Raw genomic sequence first — 22,942 nt, 5'->3', positions numbered from 1 at the left:
ACCTCTGCCTCCCAGGTTCAAGCAGTTCTTCTTCCTCAACCTCCTGAGTAGCTGGGAGTACAAGCACGCACCACCACACCCAGCTAATTTTTTGTATTTTTAGTAGAGATGGGTTTTTGCTGTGTTGGCCAGGCTGGTCTTGAACTGTTGACCTCAAGTGATCCTCCTGCCTTGGCCTCCCAAAGTGCTGGGATTGCAGGCCTGCGCCACCGTGCCCAGCTGAAAATTTTTCTTTCTTCGATAATAAATTAATCTTAGCTTACTGTAACTTTTTAACTTTATAAACAAAAATTGTTTACTTCGTAACTCTTTTTTAACAATAGAGCTTAACATAAACACACTGTACAGCTGTACAAAAACATTTCCTTTCTTTTATCCTTATTCTATGAGCTTTTTTCTATTTACTTTTTTTTTTTTTTTGAGAGTGAGAGAGGTCTCACTCTGCCGCTCAAACTGAAGTACAGCGGTATGATCATGGCTCTCTGCAGCTTTGACTTCCCAGGCTCAAGTGATCCTCCTACCTCAGCCTCCTGAGTAACTGGGGCTACAGGCATGCACCACCACACCTGGCTAATTTTTCAATTTCTTTGTAGAGACAAGGTTTCACTATGTTTTCCAGGCTGCTCTCCAGCTCCTGGGCTCAAACAATCCTCCCACCTTGCCCTCCAAAAGTGCTGGGATTACAGGCGTAAGCCACCATGCTTGGCCTACATTTTTTTTTTAAACATACGTTTTTTGTTGTTGTTTTTACATTTTAAACTTTTTTGTTAAAAATTAAGACACAAACACACACTTTAGCTTTGGTCTACACAGGGTCAAGATCATCAATATCACAATCTTCCACCTCTACATCTTGTTCCACTGGAAGGGGCAAAACACACCTGGAGCTGTTATCTCCTATAATAACAATGCCTTCTTCTGGAATGCTTCCTGAAGAACCTGCCTGATGCCGTTTGACAGTTAACTTTTTTTTTTTTTTTTTACATAAGTAGAAGGAGTGCACTCTAAACTAATGGTAAAAAGTATAGTGTGCTGGCCAGGCACAATGGCTCCCACCAGTAATCCCAACACTTTGGGAGGCCGAGGTGGGAGGATCGCTTGAGCCGAGGAGCTTGAGACCAGCCTGGACAATGAAGTGAGACCCCCTTCTCTACAAAAACTAAAATAATGAACTGGGCGTGGTGGCACATACCTATAGTCACAGCTACTCAGGAGGCCGAGGTGGGAGAATCACTGGAGTCCAGGAGATCGAGGCTGCAGTGAGCTATGATTGCACCACTGCACACCAGCCTGAGTGACAGAGTGAGACCTTGGGTCCAAAAAAAAAAAACAAAAAAAACTAGATACATAAATCAGTAACATAGTCGCTTATTAGCATTATCAAGTATTATGTATGGTACATAATTGTATATGCTGTGCTATTATACGACTGGCCGCACAGTAGGTTTGTTTACAGCAGCATCACCACAGACACATGAGAATATGTGGTGCTATGACATTATGACAGCTGCCATCATCACTAGGCGATAGGAAGTTTTTAGCCCTGTTCTTACCTTGTGGTACCACTGTCATGTATTTGGTCTGTCACTGACTGAAACGTCATTATGTGGTGCATGACTGTTTTTGCCATTGCCTGACAGGAGAGGTGAGGTTTACACAATGCACTCTCATGGACTTCACCAAAATTTGATAAAACATTCTTACATTTTTCAAGATGTGAAAGCATGAGAATTTGTTATTGCCACAGCTGTTTGTCAGTGGTAGAAGTTTACAGTGGGCTTACTGCAGTGGTACAAATATGTAAACTGCTGTGAATATAACCTTTCGCTTCCACTCAGGAAAGTATGTTGGGAGATAACCGCTGTCCACTCTGTTTTTGTTTTAAAGCTTTTCTCTTTAAACAAATGGGGCTGGGACAACTGCATAGCCACATGCAAAAGAGTGAAGTTGGGCCCCTATCTGATATTATATGCAGAAATTAAAAATGGATCAATGACCTAAATGTAAGAGCTGAAACCATAAAACTTTTGGAAGAAAACATAGAATTAAATCTTCATGATCTTGAATTTGTTAATGGTTCTTAGATATTATACCAAAAGTATGTGCAATAAATAAAAACATAAAGTGGACTTCATCTAAATTAAAAACTTTGGTGTATCAAAAGTATCAAGTAAGTGAGAAGACAGCCAATAGAATGGGAGAAATATTTGCAAGTCATGTATCTGATAAGGGTCTAGTATCAGAATATATGAAGAGCTCTTATAACTCAATAATAAAAAGACAAACCACCCACTTTAAAAATGGACAAAGGATTGAATGGACATTTCTCCAAAGAAGATATGCAAATGGACAACAAGCTCATGAGAAGGTAGATGTTCAATATCATTAGTCATCAGGGAAATGCAAACCCAAACCACAGTGAGTTACCATATCACATGCACTGGGTTGGCAATAAGAATACCAATAATAAGGAAAATAACAAGTATTCGTGAGGATGTGGAGAATACTTGGAGCCCCCATAGTCTGCTTGTGGAAACGTAAAATGGTCCAGCTGCTGTGCAGAACAATTTGGTGGTTCCTTAAAAAGACAAACATGAATTACCATGTGATCCAGCAAGTATGCTCCTAGGTATATACGCCCCAAATGACAAGTATACAAATATATGTATACACATGTTCATACACACTAGTCACAGCAGCCAGAAAGTGGAAACAACCCATGTGTCTATCAGTGGATAAAAGGAGAAACTGTAGTATGTACATACAGTGGAATATTATTCATCCATAAAGAGGAATGAAGTGCTGATATAAGTTATAATGTGGATGGACTTGAAAACATGTTCAGTGAAATAAGCAGGTGTGTCACATATTGTATGATTGCATTTACATGAAGTGTTCAGAACAGGTAAATCCATAAAGACAAAGGAGATTGGTGGTTCCTTGGGTTTGGGAGGAGGGAGAATGGGGAATAATTGCTTAATGGGTACAGGGTTTCCTTTTGGAGTGGCGAAAATGTTTTGGAACTAGACAGAGGTAGTAGTGGTACAACATTGTGAATGTACTCAATATCACTAAATTGTTCACTTTGAAATGGTTAATTTTATGTTATGTGGATTTCAGCTCAAAAAAAAGGTCTACAAAAAATAAAATAAGGCTTTCACAAGCTTTGGTGCTTTAATGATTAGTAGCAATGGGTGCTTGGTAGATACCAGTATTTGAGGACATGATTATTGAGAGTCACTGGCGTGCACCACCATGCCCGGCTAATTTGTTGTATTTTTATTAGAGACGAGGTTTCACCATGTTGGCCAGGCAGGTGTCGAACTCCTAATCTCAGGTGATCCACCCGTCTTGGCCTCCCCAAATGCTGGGATTACATGCGCGAGCCACCGTGCCCAGCCAGGAATTTATTTAATTGTGATGTGTGTATCTTAGTTTCTTCATCAGTAAAACTGAGATGGCAATAGTACCTACCTTGTAAGTTGTTGTGAGGATTAGAGATAGTGACTATAAAATGGGTGGTACAAAAATGAATGCACTATAGGTGTTTAAGAAATGATGGCTCTGACCATCAATCTATGGCAGCTAAACGCTGGAGCCCACAGGAGAGGCCAGGAGGATGGCAGAAGAGTTCTGTTCTGTGGTTTTCCTGTGATTAATGCAGACTCTGGTTTCTTCTGTATTCATTTCCTTGCCCAGTATTGATCCTCCAGAAGGTGGAGAATGGAGACCTGAGCAACAAGATTCTGAAGATCACTGATTTTGGCCTGGCTCGGGAATGGCACCGAACCACCAAGATGAGTGCAGCAGGGACGTATGCTTGGATGGCACCCGAAGTCATCCGGGCCTCCATGTTTTCCAAAGGCAGTGACGTGTGGAGGTAAGGTCCAGAGGGCCAGGGACAGCATTTCCCAGGTCCATCTTGGTGGCATACACATTTCAAGACTTGGAGAATTGAGGTTACATAGGATCCCAGGCACCCAAAATAGGTCTAAGTGACCTCCCCACACAGTCATCTATGCCAATTCACATGTTGCCAGGGGACAGTTTCTAATGCTTTCATCTACCAAAAAAATCCCTCAAGTGCTATACGCAGGCCACTTTTTGCTGGTGATTGCTCCCTAGGAAAGGCCAGTAGATTCCAGGGGCAACATGTACTCCCATCTCTGCCCTGTAAGATGGGAAGGACACTCAGTCCCTCCTGGAGAGCTTCGCGAGGATCAGCCTGGCTTGCTTAGCAACAGTGCTAGGCTTTCATGGCTGTTATTGCTGAACTTGGGAGAAGATTAACCCAATGTCTTCACGCTAAGCTCCTAAGCCAATGAATATTCTTTGTGCAGTCTCTTTTTTCTTGATGGCCTAAAAAATTATCTTTTCCAGTTATCTAGTTAATCTTTTAGTCAAGGCTCTATCTGTTGACATTAATCCAGAAATCGGAAAAAAAAAAAATGGGTCCCAAGTATGTACCCAGAACTGCAGAGCCACAGACTAGAAATGACCAGCCATCCTCCTAGTTAATGTGAGCCCAAAAGGTTGCAAGGAAATAGATCTAAAAATTTTCCCAGCTGAGGAAGGATGAGCAACTACTCAGTCATCATGGCTGTGGGACAGTAGCATCGCCTTGGTATACAAAAGAAAGGACAGTAGTTTATCATTATTTATCAGTCCATGGAGTTATTATCCTGATGTATTATAAAGTGAGCTTCTGTGTGTGTGTGTGTGTGTGTGTGTGCACGCGCACATGTATATTTTAAATAATAGTTTTATTGAGCTATTATTCACATACCATAAAGCTAACCCTTTGTACACTTTAGAGTATAGAAGTTGGCTGGATAGTGGCTAATACCTGTAATCCCAGGACTTTGGGAGGCTAAGGTGGAAAGATATCTTGGGCCCGGGAGTTTGGGACCAGCCGGAGCAGCATAGTGAGACCCCTATCTCTACAAAAAATTGAAAAATTATCCAGGTGTGGTGGCATGCACCTCTAGTCCCAGCTACGTGGGAGGCTGAGATGGAAGGATTACTTAAGGCTGAGAGGTTGAGGCTGCAGTGAGCCGTAATTGCACCACTGCACTTCAGCCTGGGTGAGAGAGTGAGACCCTGTGTCAAGAAGTAAATAAGCATGTAAGTCAATGGTTTTTAGTATATTTAAAAGGTGTTTATGGGTCACCATTGTTATTAGTTTCCTGGGGCTGCTGTAGCAAATTACTATACCTAGTGGCTTAAAGCAACAGAAGTGCATGCTTTTGTAGTTCTGGAGGCCAGAAGCCTGAAAGCGATGTGGGCAGGGCCACACCCTCCAGAGACTCTAGTGGAGATAATGATTCAAATCAGGATTCTGGGTATTAGGACATGGACATACCTTTTCAGGGCCACCATTCAACCCATTACAACCACTATCTATTTCCAGAACTTTTTTTTTTTTTTTTTAGATGGAGTCTCACTCTGTTGCCCAGGCTGGAGTACAGTGGCATGATCTTGGCCCACTGCCACCTCTGCCTTCTGGGTTCAAGCGATTCTCCTGCCTCAGCCTCCCAGGTAGCTGGGATTATAGGCATGCACCACCACATCCAGCTAATTTTTATATTTTTAGTAGAGATGAGATTTCGCCATGTTGACCAGGCTGGTCTTTAACTCCTGATCTCAAGCAGTCCATCTGTCTTGGCCTCTTAAGGTGCTGGGATTATAGGCAAGCAAGTTCCATGCCCGGCCAATTTCCAGAACATTTTTACCACCCAAAAAAGAAGCCCCATATCTATTATCAGTCCTTCCCTAATCCTTCCTCCTTCTACTCCCTAGCAAACACTAATTTACTTTCTGTCTTTATGAATTTGCCTATTCTGGATATTTCACATAAATGGAATCATACCATATGTGGTCTTTTGTGACTAGGCTTCTTTCATTTAGCATAATGTTTTCAGTGTTCATCCATGTTGTAATACAAAATTAGCCACGTGTGGGGCGTGTGCCTGTAATCCCAGCTACTCAGGAGGCTGAGGCAGTCTTGAACCCCGGGGGGCAGGAGTTGCAGTGAGCTGGGATCATGCCACTGCACTCCAGCCTGGGAAACAAGAGCGAAACTCCATCTCAAAAAAATATATATATATTCATCCGTGTTGTAACTTATATCAGAATTTCATTCCTTTTTAAGGTGTAATAATATTCCATTGTATGGATAGACCACATTTGTTTATCCATTCATCAGTTGATGGGCATTTGGGTTGTTTTTGCTTTTTGGCTGTTATGAATAATGCTGCTATGGACACTTGTGTACGACACAAGCTTTTGTCTAAACATAAGTTTTTTGTATAAACGTCAGTTTTCTTGGGTCTATTCTTAGGAGTGAAATTGCTGAATCATATAGCAGTTCTATGTTTAACTTTTTGAGGAACCACCAAACTTTTTCATCATAGCTATACCATTTTGTTATATTCCCTTTAGCAATGTATGAATAATGTTACAATTTCACCACATCTTTTCAATACTTGTTATTGTCTTTTTTTTAAAAAAAGTTATGTCCATCCTTGTGGATATGAAATGGTATTTTATCATAATTTTGATTTGCATTTCACTAAATGACTTGTGATGTTGAGTATCTTTTCATGTACTTATTGGCCAATTATATCTCTGAACCTGAAGAAATATCTGTTCAAATCCTTTGCCAATTAAAAAATTAGAGTATTTGTTTTTTTATTGTTGAGCTAAAAGAGTCCTTTCTATTCTGTTGTCAGATATATGATTAGCAAATTTTTTTCCATTCTGTAGATTGTTTTTCCACTTTTTTAAGGCTGTTCTTTGCAATAGTGTTTTTAATTTTGATAATGTCTAGTTTATTTTGTCATCTGTGGATTGTGCTTTTGACGTCATAGCTAAAACACATTGCCTAGTTCAAAGTCATGAAGACTTACACACCTGTATTTTTTTCTAAGAGTTTTATAATCTTAGCTCTTACTTTTATGTCTCTGATCCATTTTGACTTAATTTTTGTATGTGGTGTGAGGTAGGGGTCCAACTTTATTATTTTTCATGTGGCTATTCAGTTATCCAGGCCCCATTTATTGGAAAGACTATTTTTTTCCCATCAAATTATTTGTCTGTTCACTTTTATCAATTTACCAGAAATATAAAGGTTTATTTCTAGATTCTCGGTTCTACTCCATTAATCTATGTCTGTCCTTATGCCAATACCACCCTTTCTTAATTAGTATGACTTTGTGGTCAGTTTTGAAATTAGGAAATGTGATTCCAACTTTGTTCTTCTTTTTGAAGATTGTTTTGGCCATTCTGAGTCCTTTGCATTTAATGAATCTTAGGATAATTTTGTTAATTTCTATAAAATAGATAGCTGGGATTTTGATACGAATTGCATCAAATCTGTAGCTTTGTGGACTATTGACATCTTCCCCCCTCCGCCCCCGAGACAGGGTCTCTATTGCTTGAGCTGGAGCGCAGTGGTGTAATCATGGCTCACCATAGCCTTGACCTCTTGGGCTCAGGTGATCCTCCTGCCTCAGCTTCCTAAGTAGCTGGAGCTACAGGCATGCTCCCCCCTTTTATTTTTATTTTTATTTGTAGAGACAGGGTTTCGCCATGTTGCCCAGGCTAGTCTTGAACTCCTGAGCTCAAGCTGTTCACCTGCCTTGGTCTCCCAAAGTACTGGGATTAGAGGGGTGAGCTACTGTGCCTGGCCCTATTGACATCTTAATAAGTCATCCAATTCATGATCATGGGATATCTTTCCATTTATTTAGACCTCCTTTAACTTCTTTCAGTGATGTTTTGTAGTATCTGTATGTTGAACCTTATTTTACCGTGCATTAATTACAGGGTGAAGTAGCTAATGAGAAGAAATGAGTTTAACTTTCCTTAAAATATCTGACCTGATCTCATTAAGTTGAGTTGTATGCTGATATTCAACTATTTTTGATATATAAAATCAGCAATTTCATGTTTCAGTTTAACACTTTCATTGCTTGACCGTATGCTAATGAGATAAATTAATACATTAATTAAGCTAAGCTGCTGTTACAAAGAGGCCTGCAGATATGGAGGCTTAAATAGGATAGAAGCATATTCTCTTTCAAAAACTAGTCTAGATAGCCCACACTAGCAGGGCAACTGTGCCCCATGAGATCTTTTAGGAACCTAGGTTCTTTTAGATTCCCTCAGTGCATTGACCTTGACCGAATGGTTAAATTGGGTGACTGTTACATGTGTATTACAGTTTTCATAAAAGAGGAAGGAGAACTTACTCATGGCAAGCACAGTTTATCTTTAATTTGGAGACCATCCAGAAGTTGTACATATCTCTGCACATCCCATTGCCTGCACTTGGTTATGTTGGCACACCTGGCTCCAAGGGAGGCAGAAAAATATATGTTCTAGCTAGACAACTGTGTGCCCCACTATGGAAGACAGGAAGGGTGGATTTGAGGGGACAAGCAGCCGCTTTTCACACTCAACTTTCTCTTGCCTTTTTTAATGGAAAACCGTGACTTCTCAGTAGCATGATTGTTTTCTACCTCCAATATTCCCACTATGTTTCTTTTCCCAGCCTAACCCTGAAATTGCTCAGGTTTTATTGTCGCACACTCCAGAGGTTTCTGCTGGTGATGATTTGGACAGAGTTGTGTCATGTATCCAAGCACCTTCCCAGTGGGAAGGGAAAGCACAAATGCCTCATGTAGAGTCTTCTCAGGATGACAGAAATGGTAGACAGGGAAGGACAAGGCTATCGCAGAACTTTTTTCTCCACCGAAAGAACAAGGGCAGGACCTTTCAACTTTTACCCTAAGTATTCTTGTTCTAAGACTAACCTCTAGGTCTTGTCCTATAACCATGATCCTAAAAGCAGGCTTGAAGGAAGAGCCTCTGGTGAGAGGAATCTGATGAAATTATTCTAATCTCTAGAGGAAATTGCTTGGAGGTAAACCTCAAATCAGAAGTACTTTGGATGGTGTGTCTTGGATATTGTCACATGGTCTGCCAGCAGGTCTCTAGTTGCTCTAGTCTAGACTTGTTCCCAGGACTTAGACCTCCTGACCCAGTTTGGTTGATGATTGTGGTTTGAAAACATAATTCACCCTGCTCCATTTCAGCTGTCTTAGCTTCTATGCTGCAGGATTTCCTTCAAGGCACAATTTATAACCCATTAAATGGGCCTTTCATTCCTCCTTCCTCAAGCCTACCCATCTAAGTAGCTCCAAATGATCTCTCACCTTTAGCAGAGGAAAATGTGTGTCCACTGCTATACATACAGCAATGCTTGTATACTGGTGACAGTTGTTACCACCTACAAATGCTTAAGGGCTAGGCTCTGTGGTAAATGTTATACATCTTTTATAGTCTTCACAAGAATCCCCCAAAGTAGGGATCATTATTTCCGTTTTATAGATGAGGTAACTGGACTCAGACAATTGAAGTCACATGCCTAAGTTCACCCAGGTGGCAGACATAAAGCTATGATTATAACTAGATATGTGTGTAGTGACAATCTGTGCTTATAGTTATGCCACCATCTGTACAGTCTTGTTCCTGCACTTAAGGCAGCCTCTTCGGAATGATCAGCCCACTGTGCCTAGGGCCCAGCAGGGTGTCCCAGAGAAGGCCAGGGCATACCTAGGAACTTAGTACAAAGCTGTTTCCCAAACTGACTTGTAACTCACTGACTCATTCAAGAAGTGTTTGTGGAATGCTTGCCCTGTGCCAGGTACTGCCTGAGTCTGAGTGCCCCACACCTCGCTCCTCCTGGAACTCATCCAAAGCTGGGGGCCTCTGTGCCTCTGCTATTCCAGGTGCCCAGGGCCAACTGGTTTGTCTTTCTGCTCTTTGAGTGTGCTTCTAAAGTTCTCCTGCAAATGTTGTGATGGAGGGTGAGATGATAAAGGGCTGGATCCTTAACTGTGTAAGTTCCCCAGTCTGCTTGGATTGGGAACTGCCTCAAGAAAGCTATTGCTGAAATTGTTGCCTTTCTTTGCGCTGTGTGGGTAGAGCAGTGGTTACAGTCAGAGGGCGTCGTCCCACAAGGCCTTCTTGCCTGTTGGATGTGGGATGAGGTGGAGGCATTTTCTTAATCATTTTAAATTTTAAAAATTACAGTAGTGGCCAGGCATGGTGGGTCATGCCTGTAATCCCAGCACTTTGGGAGGCTGAGGCGGGCGGATCACGAGGTCAGGAGATCGAGACCATCCTGGCTAATGTGGTGAAACCCGGTCTCTACTAAAAATACAGAAAATTAGCCGGGCGTGGTGGCGGGCGCCTGTAGTCCCAGCTACTCAGGAGGCTGAGGCAGGAGAATGGCGTGAACCGGAAGGTGGAGCTTGCAGTGAGCCGAGAAAGCGCCACTGCACTCCAGCCTGGGCGACAGAGCGAGACTCTGTCTCAAAATTACAATAGTAAAACATTTTCTATAGAAAAACTTTGAAAATATGGATAAATAAGAAAAGACAGGAAAAGAAAATCACCGTGAACCCACTTATAGAGATAATGTGTATTGATGTTTGGGTGTGTTTACTCCTATTCACGTGCTCTTGGGCCTATCCCTAGTGGGATCTTTCTGTTTTGTAAGTTGCTTTTTGAATGTAATATAGCATGAACATATAATCACATTAATAAATATGTTATGTCAATAAGTTTATCAATGTATATATTACATATATGTTAATATATCATCGTTTTGAATGAGGGTTCAGTTAAGAAGAAGAGTTATATGCTACTTTCAATTTACAAAGTGCTTTCACATATGTTAGTACAATTATCTTTGTCAAAGATTATTTAATAGTCAGTATGGTTCCTAGAATGTGGAATCACAGATAATTACCAAGTGCAAGACATTCCCCAGCCCACCTCATTCAAGGGAGACTGGTCATTTCCTTTCAGAGCATGGACCCTGACCTGACAGTGGCGAGATGATGCAGGTTACTACAAAATAGAGCTCTGGCCCAGCACAGGCATGGAGTTGCTGTGCCTTTTGTCAAGAAAGGTGGCTGTCCACTTTTCCTCACTTTGAAAAAACATCAAACATCCTCCACCTCTGATCCTAGGAAATGGTTGAAGGGATTACCAAGCCTCGGGAGGTGATTAATTATTGACTAAGAGTAAATTTTCTGAGGGTTTAGTTAGGCAGTGAGGACTTTTAGGAAATTACTGGCAGCACTGTGGGAGCTGGTGAGTCTGTGTTGCAGGGAGGCACTCGGAAGCAGTGACTTAGCTGAATGAGTTCTTCAAGGCTGCTTGCAAATGGTCTTCAAAGGACTTCTTGACCTTTTAACCTTGGGAGGGCAACTAAGTTGGCTAAACCTGAGGTAAATCGCATCCACTTCTACTGCCCACGTCTCCCTGGAGCTCAGATCCATGTAAACTTGTATTTCTCTTGAATTTCTCCAGTCTTTTTTCCTGCCAACAGAATACCAAGTCTTTATTTATATCACCCACCTTCCATTGTAAAAATAAAGAGGGACATTGGCAGAGGAAAACTAGTGTAGTCAGCCCCAGAAAGGCTTCTTCTCTGAATGCCAGTGTCCCTCAGCAAAGCTCTCACCAACATTGTAGCTCTACATAAGCCTCCTCAGACACATTCTCATTTCAGGCCCTTTTGGAGAAACCACAGGTCTACTAGCCATAGATCGTAATTTCTGGATGAGGGTTAGTTGCTATCGTTAGTGATTCCTTGTAACTCTTCTGTAGGGTCGGTATTGCTGTCTTTGTTATAGGGATGAGGAAATTAGGTTTGGAGAGGCGACCTTGCTTCTAATGGCACATAGCTGTTAAGTGATAAAACAGGCATTTGACCTGAGTCTGTCTAAATCTTTCTCTGGTAGCATTCTGCCTATTTGGGCAGTAGTTCTAACATTCCTTTTAGCTGTAGAACCTCTGAAGTGGGATAGAATGCAGACAAACAAAGAAACAAGCCCAGAGCTGCCCTGGCTGGAGCTAACGGGGCCAGTCCCAGTCCCATTAACTTCCCCCCCCCACTTCATCCCCCCCCCCCCCACTTGCTTCCAGAAGGTCTGAGACACCTTCACAGGACACTTAGAGCTCAGTGTGAAAACTGTCACAGAAGGGATGCAGGGACACAAACAGAACATGAAACACTCTGTGATCTTTCCAGGTAGTTAGGGCCCAGATACCACTGTCTTTGCCTGGTTGGGAGAAAGGGGTTCTGTGGGACCTTTGGTTTTTATTCTCCAGGATGGAAGTGGGCATTAATTCCAAGAGCAAGCAATGGAGGATAACAGTGGCTTTGACCTAGGAATCTGGTTGGCAGTGCTGAGAGTTCCTGGAGGTCACCTGGTAGAAGCTCCCCAGCATGACCACTACCTGGATAAGTCACATGAAAGGTTTGTCAGGAAGTGTAATAGTACAATTCTTAATGATGTTTGGGTTTTCCTCTAGAGGACCCAGGGCAGCCTGCAGGACTGTCTGACCATGCGCTCACTCCCATACCCACACACCCACTCACTCACACATCTATGAGTGCTTCCTGTGTACCAGAGCTTGGGCTAGGTCCTGAGAATGCAAAGATTGAAAACAATTTTCCCTGGTCTTTAGGAGCCCATAGGCTAGCAGACAAACAACTACAATGTATGGCAGCCCAAACAGACTAAGTAACATCTGGGGATGTCGGGAAGGCATTGTAAAGTGTCCAACGCTATTCCCATAAGCCTCCAAACTAAAATCCATCTCCTGTCTAGACAAGTCAAGACCAACTGGCTACCAGGCGTTTTGGTTTTTCCTGGTAAGATGCATAAAGAAAATGATAGTATTTGAAGTCCTCACTGGGGTAAAGCCATCATCTGATGAATGAATAAATGGTGGGACATTTGAGTTGGATCTTGAAAGATGATTAGAGTTTACCAAGCAGAGAAATGGTAGAAGGTATTCTAGGGGGAAGAAATTGACAATTGGTCTGGGCCCACCATGATGTACTTACTCTGTGTATGCCCTTGGTAAAACGCTCCTAAACATGTCTAAAACTTGCTTTCCTTATGTGCAAAATGTTGATAATACCTATCAGAATTGTAGAGATTCACAGTGATGTTTGTAAAGTGTCTTCGCGGTCTTCACATATAAAGTTTCGTGATAAATAGCTACTGGATTTATTATTATTATTATTATTGATTATTTTGAAACAGAGTCTCACTCTGTCACCCAGGCTAGAGTGCAGTGGTGTGATCTTGGCTTACTGCAACGTTCGCCTCCTAGATTCAAGTGACCATCCTACCTCAGCCTCCCAAGTAGCTGGGATTACAGGCGTGCACCACCACCACACCTGGCTAACTTTTGTATTTTTAGTGGAGATGGAGTTCCGCCATGTTGGCCAGGCTGGTCTTGAACTCCTGACCTCAAGTGATCTGCCTGCTTTGGCCTCCCAAAGGCTGAATTGACAGTCTGAGATTACAGACGTGAGCCACCACGCCTGTCCTATTATTATTGTTTAAATGAATATGACCTTTGTTACTGGTTGCAAGACTTATTGTTGAGTTTGGTGTTGAAAACATAAGGAGAGCCATTCTTCTAACTATTCATAGCCTTGTGGTTTCTCGTCCTGACTTATTCCTGGAAGGACTGAGTGCTGTGTGATTGTGTCTGGTTCTGATCGTGAATTCACAGAATAATTCTTCTATTAATCTTTGTACTCCACATTCACTGACTCATCGGACATGAGAAAAGAAGTTCTTTATGTGGACTTGAAAGATAGGGAGGGCACACTGAAGTTCTCGCAGCTGATGCGCTGCTCTGTTCTACCGATGTGGTCTACCCTTGTGAAACTTTTCTCTTTGAATTAGACAAAGATCTCCGTTAAGAACCCACTCACACTGATCTAGGGACAGAAATCTATTCAACCTAGTGGGCATTTAAAGAAATCTTTTATAGGAACAAAATCTGCTTTGAGTGGTTAGCGCTCTGCTTTTTTGTAAAGCTAAAAAAAAAATCTGTTAATCCTAGCACTTTGGGGAAAAAAATGTATCTGTGACAAAAGCTGAAGTTTTCTTAAAACAGAAAAAAAATTATACTTGGGAGGCTGCCTCTTCTCCCAGTTTATTTCTTTAATAATAATGATAACAGGCCAGATGAGGTGGCTCATGCCTATAATCTCAGCACTTTGAGAGGCTGAGGCGGGAGGATCACAGGAGGTCAGGAGTTTCAGAGACCAGCCTGGCCAATGTGGTAAAACCCTGTCTCTACAAAAAATACAAAAATTAGCCAGGCATGGTGGCACACGCCTATAATCCCAGCTACTCAGGAGGTGGAGGCAGGAGAATCTCTTGAACCCAGGAAATGGAGGTTGCAGTGAGCCGAGATTGCACCACTACACTCCAGCCTCAGCGACAGAGCGAAACTCCATCTTAAAAACAAAACAAAACAATAATGATAACGAAAGAGCTATGGCCATTGGGCACTTATTTAAACACTATAGTAGCTCATTTAATTCAACAATAGCCTTGCCAGACTGATAGTGTTATTTGTGCTTTACAGATGAGGAATTAGAGGCTTAAAGAGGTGTAGTGCCTTGCCCAAGGTCATATAGCTAAGGAATTATGGAAGAAAACTTGAAAACCAAGCAAGTATACTTGACTGCGGAGATTTTGCTTTTAGCTAGTAGGCTTTATGGTTTCCCTTTTATATCACATTAGTATTTCTGTTTCATTAGTCTCACTATGTGTTGGAGAGAATGTGGGATGCTCAGAAAAGACTCATGAGCTATTGCAGTGAAGTTGTACCTGAAGTTTTTTACATGGCTTCTGTCTTCTTCCTCTCCTTAGCTACGGGGTGCTACTTTGGGAGTTGCTGACTGGTGAAGTGCCCTTTCGAGGCATTGATGGCTTAGCGGTCGCTTATGGAGTGGCCATGAACAAACTCGCCCTTCCTATTCCTTCTACATGCCCAGAGCCTTTTGCCAAACTCATGGAAGGTAAGTAAACCCTGGCCTGAACCAAACTGGAGACACTTTGCCTCTTATAAGCACTGGGTAGAGTTTGGCCAATTCTATGAGATCAGTTACTGAAAGAGGAGATAAAGTTTCAGTCACCTAAGGAGGAATCCTATGGGCGACTGGAAAGGCTTCTTCAAGATGACGTCCACATCCTGCTGCAAGGAGGTCACATCTCCAGGGACTGTAGAAGTGAAATTAGTAACAAAAGCCTGCTATCCAGTATTTAGCATATTATTATGTAATGCAAAATCAGAAAGTACAGTAACTTTTATGTCGGGACCTCTGAATACCTCAAGAGATGTGAAGAACATCTTTGGAGAAAGAACTCTAAAAGTCATCTAGTCAAACCCCATAATTTTGTAACTAAGGAATCTAAAGCTAAGCGAAGTTGAGTAGATAGGTGGCTGCCCCATTAGGGAGTGGCTGAGCTGGGATTAGATAGAATTCACTTTCTCTGACTCCCACTAGAATGCTTTTCATCCTCACCTCCTCATCATCCTATTGTGGGTGGGGGAAGGCTAATTCATTTATTTATGGGAAACTGAAGCCCAGGGCATCATTCCCCATTTGTCTATTCTTGAATCAGGTAGTAACATGGTAAATTGTGTTGTGGTGGTGCTTTGCATAAGAAAACTCTTTGGGCTCACTTTTCTTACCCTTAATTAACAGCCAGAATGGAATGAGTACAGAACTGCTGCATTTCATTTCCGTTTTCACTCATTATGGTTGTAATGGTGGGCAGTTTGCTTCACTTCCTGAGCCTTATTTGAGGTTACCTAAATTCTAATCTCTGTTTCTGGAAGAAGTAAGAGGTAGTTTTCTGGGAAGTAAGGCCATGTAATAGCCTAAGTCTTATATGTTTGCCTCTGACCATTCATGCTGTCTGAGTATTCACATGTTCTATTCAGACTGCTGGAATCCTGATCCCCACTCACGACCATCTTTCACGAATATCCTGGACCAGCTAACCACCATAGAGGAGTCTGGTTTCTTTGAAATGCCCAAGGACTCCTTCCACTGCCTGCAGGATGACTGGAAACACGAGATTCAGGAGATGTTTGACCAACTCAGGGCCAAAGAGAAGGTAAAAAAAAAAAAAAAAAAAAAAACGAAAAGAAAAAAGATATGCATTGAATTAGTAGACCTCACCCACTGGGACCTCTGGACCAAGTCTGACTGACCATCTTAATTCTAACATGCCCACCTTCCTGCTTGGTATCTACTTAATTATCCAAACCAGAGAAGAATGCAGTTGGGCAATTGCCAGTGGGATGTCTCACCCTGTCAGCTGGAAATATGAGAGGTTCTGGAAATGTTTCTTGATTCTACAATAGACTTCTAGAGGGAGGTTAACTTGATATAGGGATACTTCAACCTTGAGGATAGTTATCAGAACATCCTTCCAGTGTCTTTTGACATCAGAATCAGAAATAGAATATGGGCTAAAAATACCATAAATCTGAAATTGTGTGGCATTTTTTGTGTTTTTATGGAAAGTATTTTAAGCCCAAACCAACCAGGGAGTTCAGAGACTCCTAGTCTACCAGAGATCTGCCTTTTTGTTTGGTGGCCATTCCCTAAATGGCCCTTTCTGTTCCCCCTTTCTGGACTCCTTGCTGTGTCCCTAGCAGTCAGTGTACACACACAGGTGAAACCAGTTACATGCAGTTATTTTGCAATACATGCAGTTATTTTGCTTATATAGGGGCAGGGCTAAATCTAAGGGATGTAGCTAGGAGCAAGAGGGAAGTCTTTATAGATTTTGTTAATTTATTTTTTATTTTCTCACTCTGCACTATGGGAATTTGGGAAGTTAATAGCCACATGATAATAATGATAGCTAAAATTGTTTGTGGCTTTATGGTTTCCCACTTTTTCCACTAAAAAATTTGATGAGACCTTTTTGTCTGTTTTATCCAGGAGTCCTATGGCTCCTGCCATCAGTGTGTAGGCCAGGTGTTACTATTGTTTCCATCTCAGAGCTTAGGGTCAGCAACTTGCCTGAAGTAACAGAGTTAGTAAGTGGGAAAGCAGAATCTTGAATGTGGGTCTTCTGATTCCAAAAACCTATATTTTTTGTAATATTATATTGGTCTGTTCTCATGCTGCTAATAAAGACATACCCAAGACTGGTTAATTTATAAAGGAAAGAGGTTTAATCAACTCACAGTTCCACAGGGCTGGAGAGGCCTCAGGAAACTTACAATCATGGTGGCAAACAGGTCCTTCTTCACATGGTGGCAGGAAGAAGAATAAGTGCCCAGCAAAGAGAGAAGCCCCTTATAAAACCATCAGATCTCGTGAGAACTAACTCATTATCACGAGAACAGGATAGGGGAACCACCCCCATGATTCAATTATCTCCGCCTGGTCCCTCCCATGACCCATGGGGATTATGGAAACTACAATTCAGGATGAGATTTAGGTGAGGATACAGCCAAACCTTATCAATGTCATTTTTGTTCTACACAAATGACTTACAAATAATTTCTGGAGCTGATCTGAAGATATTAAACTCTTTTTATGGAACATAGCAATTCTGAACATACTACTGTTTGCCAAGTCAATGAGCATTCTCTAGAAGAATGGAGTGAGCTTACAGTGACTCTTTAGGGACCCCGGTGGGTGGACCTGCACTGACTGTTGAGCAGAGTGATTACAAAAGACTGTTCCTCTCCCTAAATACTGTTCCAGCTAGAAGAATCCCAAGAGTTGCTGGCCTTTTTTTTTTTTTTATTGCTGCATCACTGACCCTTGGCCCTTGGTTACTTTCTTTTAATTGATGAAATTATAAGGGTACCAACCAGTCAGAAAAATGAAGGTTGGATTTTGTCAGTAAGTAGTTACTAGGAAATCAAACTCATTCTTATGATAGCTAACATTTGTAGAGCATGTGCTATGTGCCATATTCATGAATTATCGTATTTAATGAGATAATAATTGTCTGTGTCAATGATGTCAGTGCTGTTAACTCCATATTGCATGTGATGCCCATATTAACTTGTTCAAGGCCACACAGTTAATGGTGGTGAAGCTGGGACCTGAATAGGCAGTTTGTTCCAGAGTTCTTTCTCTTAGCCACCATGCTATGATGTCTGTCTGTTATAAGGCTTGTTGTTTGGTAAGTGAGAGTAAGATGTGCTTTCTCTCTGGAGAGATTCTTCTTAACTCATTCTGTTGTGGAAGATGTGATTTGCAAACTGTGCAACACAAATAGGTGATACACAAGTAGGAGATTCAACATGTTTAAGGGTCCTCCAGGTGAATGGTGTCATAGGTGTATATTCCCCAAATATCCTGATTTACCCTATAATTCAGCTAATTCCTCAAGTTGGATCAACCTACCGCTTCTAAGTATTATTGTGAGAATGCATTGGTGTCATCTGGGGTTTGTGTTCCATTAAAGAGAGAGGCTTAGAGCCAAACCATTCCTTAGACAAGAGCATGGAGGAGACGAGGACTTAGGAAGCTTGAAATTCGCTTTGACTTTTAAACTTTTACACTTAACAGCAAAATCAACCAATCAGGAGTATTTTTTCGGCATCTTCCATGAATTTTTCTTTTCTTGGTAATGAAAACAAAATCACAAGACAGAGAAACAAAGATTTGGAGGGTGCACAGCAATTAATTTGAGGTTTATTTCATCAAGGAAGAAGTAGTTCAAGTTCAACTCTCAGGAACTTGTGATAAATATATGTTCCCATAAAGGATTTCATTCATAAAATTGCACTCTATCTCCTATTATCATTTCTCTTCATTCATTTATTGACTCAGTAGTAATTCAACCACTGAGCACCTACCACATGCTAGACGCTTTTCAATGTGCTAATTCTTTTGTCATTTCTTTTCTATTCCTTTTTTGTTGTTGTTTTGAGACAAAGTCTTGCTCTGTCACCCAGGCTGGAGTGCAGTGGCACGATCTCGGCTCACTGCAACCTCTGCCTCCCAGGTTCAAGCAATTCTCCGCCTCAGCCTCCCAAGTAGCTGGGATTACAGGTACACGTCACCATGCCCAGCTGATTTTTGTGTTTTTAGTAGACAGGGTTTCACTATGGTGGCCAGGCTGGTCTCAAATTCCCAATCTCAGGTGATCCACCCGCCTCGGCCTCCCAAAGTGCTGGGGTTACAGGCCTCCCAAAGTGCTGGGATCACTTTTATGGCTAAGTTGACGTTCTCCTGGGGATGGAAGACAAGCTGAATGAAGAGTTTGTAGCATCAGAATATGATATTCATTTCTTGATCTCTTTCCTCTCTTCTACTGTTTACCTCCTGCTCAGCTTCCCCAGCATGGGTTCACATGCCTTTTTTCTAGCTCTAGGTTCTCTTTCTACACTATTTTGTTTTAATCCAGAATGGTTACTTATAGTGAGTATTTCATTGAGAAATTAGGTTTCAACCACAGAAGTGTTGCTGTGGCTCCTTTATTGAAGAAATATCCTGCTTTTTCAGACATGGCTCTTTCCAGGTTCTACCCCACACTCCACTTTAATGCAAGGCCCAGGGTAACCAGCATTAACAGTTTTAATTGTAGGTTTAAAATTTTTGTAGACATGTTTTGTTTTCTTTCCTGTTTTCTCTCCTGTTTCCTGATTCGATATCCCCTCCCCTCTTTCCAGAAATTCAGTGCTGGGCTCACTTCTGAACTCATGAGGAAGGAGAAAAGGGAGGTAGGGAAGAGGTTCTGCCATCTGATGTGGCTCCCGCCTTTGTTCTCAGCGCAGGACAAAAGGGACCATTCTTGGGTCACAAGATGAAATTCCAAATGGGACTTTGTCCCACTTTCACCCTCCAGCTTTCTGGCTTCAGCTCTCCCCCTAGCAGTGTGACTGACTGTCCTTCAGACTTGCAGGGGCACAGCCTGCTCTGCGGTGGCATCTCCTGTGCTCATTGAACAGTTCATTTCAGTGGAGTGTGTAGAGCAGCAGCCAAATTTGGTTCTAGAGCAAGTACCTGAAAAAGACCTCAGGAAATGTTCTCTTTTTTCCTTGCTATGCTTTCATGATTCTTCCAGAGCAAATCATTGTCCTTTAAGATAAGGTGAAAGTTGAAACCACATACCTCAGTGGATTCATTCCTCAAGTGAACATAAAGATTCAGAGGACATGCCTCACATAGCTTTTGAGCAGCCACCCTGGAAATATATTTTTATTTGATTGTTAGGTGTTACCTGGAGGATGATTTATGTACCGTGGACACATTTTAAGCTGGATTAAGTTGGCTCTGGTATAAAAAACATCTTTTTGTTTGTTTTTTGTTTTATTATTTTAAATTATACTTTAAATTCTGGGGTACATGTGCAGAATGTGCAGTTTTGTTACATAGGTATACATGTGCCATGTGGTTAACTGCACCCCATCAACCCGTTGCCTACATTAGGTATTTTTCCTAATGCTCTTCCTCCCTTAGCCCCCCACCCCCCACAGGGTGTGTGACGTTCACCTCCCTGTATCCATGTGTTCTCATTGTTCAACTCCCACTTAGAGTGAGAACATGTGGTGTTTGGTTTTCTGTTCTTGTGTTAGTTTGCTGAGAAGGATAGTTTCCAGCTTCATCCATGTCCCTACAAAGGACATGAACTCATCCTTTTTTATGGCTGCATAGTATCATGGTGTATATGTGCCACATTTTCTTTATCCAGTCTATCATTGATGGACATTTGGGTTGGTTCCAAGTCTTTGCTATTGTGAATAGTGCCACAATAAACATACGTGTGCACGTGTCTTTATAGTAGAATGATTTATAATCCTTTGGGTATATACCCAGTAATGGGATTGCTGGGTCAAATGGTATTTCTAGTTCTAGATCCTTGAGGAATTGCCACACTGTCTTCCACAATGGTTGAACTAATTTATACTCCTACCAACAGTGTAAAAGCTTTCCTATTTCTCCACATCCTCTCCAGCATCTGTTGTTTTCTGACTTTTTACTGATCACCATTCTAACTGATGTGAGATAGTATCTCATTGTGGTTTTGACTTGCAATTCTCTAGTGGCCAGTGATGATGAGCTTTCTTTCATATGTTTGTTGGCTGCATAAATGTCTTCTTTTGAGAAGTGTCTGTTCATATCCTTCACCCACTTTTTGATGGGGTTTTTTTCATGTAAATTTGTTTAAGTTCTTTGTAGATTCTGGATATTAGCCCTTTGTCAGATGGATGGATTGCAAAGTTTTCTCCCATTCTGTAGGTTGCCTCTTTACTCTGATGATAGTTTCTTTTGCTGTGCAGAAGCTCTGTAGTTTAATTAGATCCCATTTGTCAATTTTGGCTTTTGTTGCCATTGCCTCTGGTGAAAAAACATCTTTTATATAATAGAAAAAATTTGGCTGGGCGCAGTGGCTCACGCCTGTAATCCTAGCACTTTGAGAGGCTGAGGCAGATGGATCACTTGATGCCAGGAGGGGAAGGGGACCAACATGGTAAAACCTAATCTCTACTAAAAATACAAAAAAATTAGCTAGGTTTGGTGGCGCATGCCTATAATCCCAGCTACTCTGGTGACTGAGACATGAAAATCACTTGAACCAGGGATGCAGAGGTTGCAGTGGGCTGAGATCGTACCACTGCACTCCAGCCTGGGTGACAGAATGAGATTCTGTCTCAAAAAATAGAAAGTAAAGTAGAACCAAGTCTGTAAATAAATACATGATTATATTTTCTAGTCAAACCTATATATATATATATATATGTGTGTATATATATATATATATATATATATATGTGTGTATATATATATATATAATCTCAGGCAATTTTAATGAAGAAGAAAGGAGCAACTAGAACTCTTAGCCCCCATCTCTAGGGCTTGGCCTGTGGCTTTAGCTTCTCTGGCTGTCCCCTCAGTATGGCTGTTCTGAGCCTTCCTTTCCCCACCATTCAAGGTGGTCTGATGTTCATTTACCAGCTATCTAATCCTCTCTCTTCACTGAGCATCATAGGAGAACTCTCCAGGTCACCATGAGCCCTCTGAGGGCTCTCAGGCCTCACCCCAGAGCCCCTCTGCACTAAGCACCCCAGTCTTTTCTCTGATGGTTCTGCTCTTCCTGCAGGAACTTCGCACATGGGAGGAGGAGCTGACACGGGCTGCGCTGCAGCAGAAGAACCAGGAGGAACTGCTGCGGCGTCGGGAGCAAGAGCTGGCGGAGCGGGAGATTGACATCCTGGAACGGGAGCTCAACATCATCATCCACCAGCTGTGCCAGGAGAAGCCCCGAGTGAAGAAACGCAAGGGCAAGTTCAGGAAGAGCCGGCTGAAGCTCAAGGATGGCAACCGCATCAGCCTCCCTTCCGGTCAGTGGCCGGGGACCGGCTGGGAAGGGGGAGCAGGGCAAGCAGCTGGTGTGGCAGAGGGTTTATGGGAGCCGGGGACTGAGCTTGGAAACATGACACCCTGGGGCTCAAACTCCAGCCTGTTTGAAATGGGCCATTCTGTTCAGTGGAAAGACTGGCATGCTGAAAATCTACCCGACTCCAGGGAAATTGTTGCACGTGAGTGAACACAGAATATGAAGTAAGGACAACCTGGCAAGGTCCAGGCTGCTAGAAGCCTGGTGGCTCACAGGGGCACATCTCACTTTAGGCAAACCTGGAGAAGGAAGCATGAAGTTGGGGGAAAACATTCCAGGGTGTGCATATGTGAGGCATGAGAAGTTTTGGCTCTGCAAAATAACTTGTCTCAAGGTTTCTTTTTTTTTGTTTTTTGAGACAGAGTTTTGCTTTTGTTGCCCAGGCTGGAGTGCAATGGTGTGATCTCGGCTCACTGCAACCTCCACCTCCCCGGTTCAAGTGATTCTGCTGCCCCAGGCTCGTGAGTAGCTGGGATTGCAGGCGCGTGCCACCACGCCCGGCTGATTTTTGTATTTCACCATGTTGGCCAGGCTGGTCTCAAACTCCTGACCTCAAGTGATCCACCCACCTTGGCCTCCTAAAGTGCTGGGATTACAGGTGTGAGCCACCACACCTGGCTGAGGTTTCTTTAATTAGTCCTCTGAGTACAGTTGAGATTAGG

General features: G+C 42.2%; 1 protein-coding gene across 10 annotated transcripts in view; it reads left to right on the top strand.

The window, feature by feature from the left end:
• MAP3K9 (mitogen-activated protein kinase kinase kinase 9) overlaps nucleotides 1-22,942 on the top strand; it is an 88,637-nt gene that overhangs the window by 46,182 nt on the left and 19,513 nt on the right. For 7 of the 10 annotated variants that reach the window (XM_065548973.2, XM_065548972.2, XM_065548971.2 and 4 more), the window contains 4 exons: nucleotides 3,700-3,880; nucleotides 14,766-14,914; nucleotides 15,844-16,019; nucleotides 21,984-22,224. In XM_065548973.2, the coding sequence (XP_065405045.1) occupies nucleotides 3,700-3,880; nucleotides 14,766-14,914; nucleotides 15,844-16,019; nucleotides 21,984-22,224 (747 nt within the window). Of the gene's footprint in view, nucleotides 1-3,699; nucleotides 3,881-12,183; nucleotides 12,339-14,765; nucleotides 14,915-15,843; nucleotides 16,020-21,983; nucleotides 22,225-22,942 lie in introns of those variants that run through there. The other 3 variants (XM_073997651.1, XM_073997652.1, XM_073997650.1) reach the window with 2 other exon arrangements.

Source organism: Macaca fascicularis, chromosome 7 (assembly GCF_037993035.2).
Source record: "Macaca fascicularis isolate 582-1 chromosome 7, T2T-MFA8v1.1".
NCBI lineage: Eukaryota > Metazoa > Chordata > Mammalia > Primates > Cercopithecidae > Macaca > Macaca fascicularis.
This window is presented reverse-complemented; position numbering and strand designations above follow the sequence as displayed.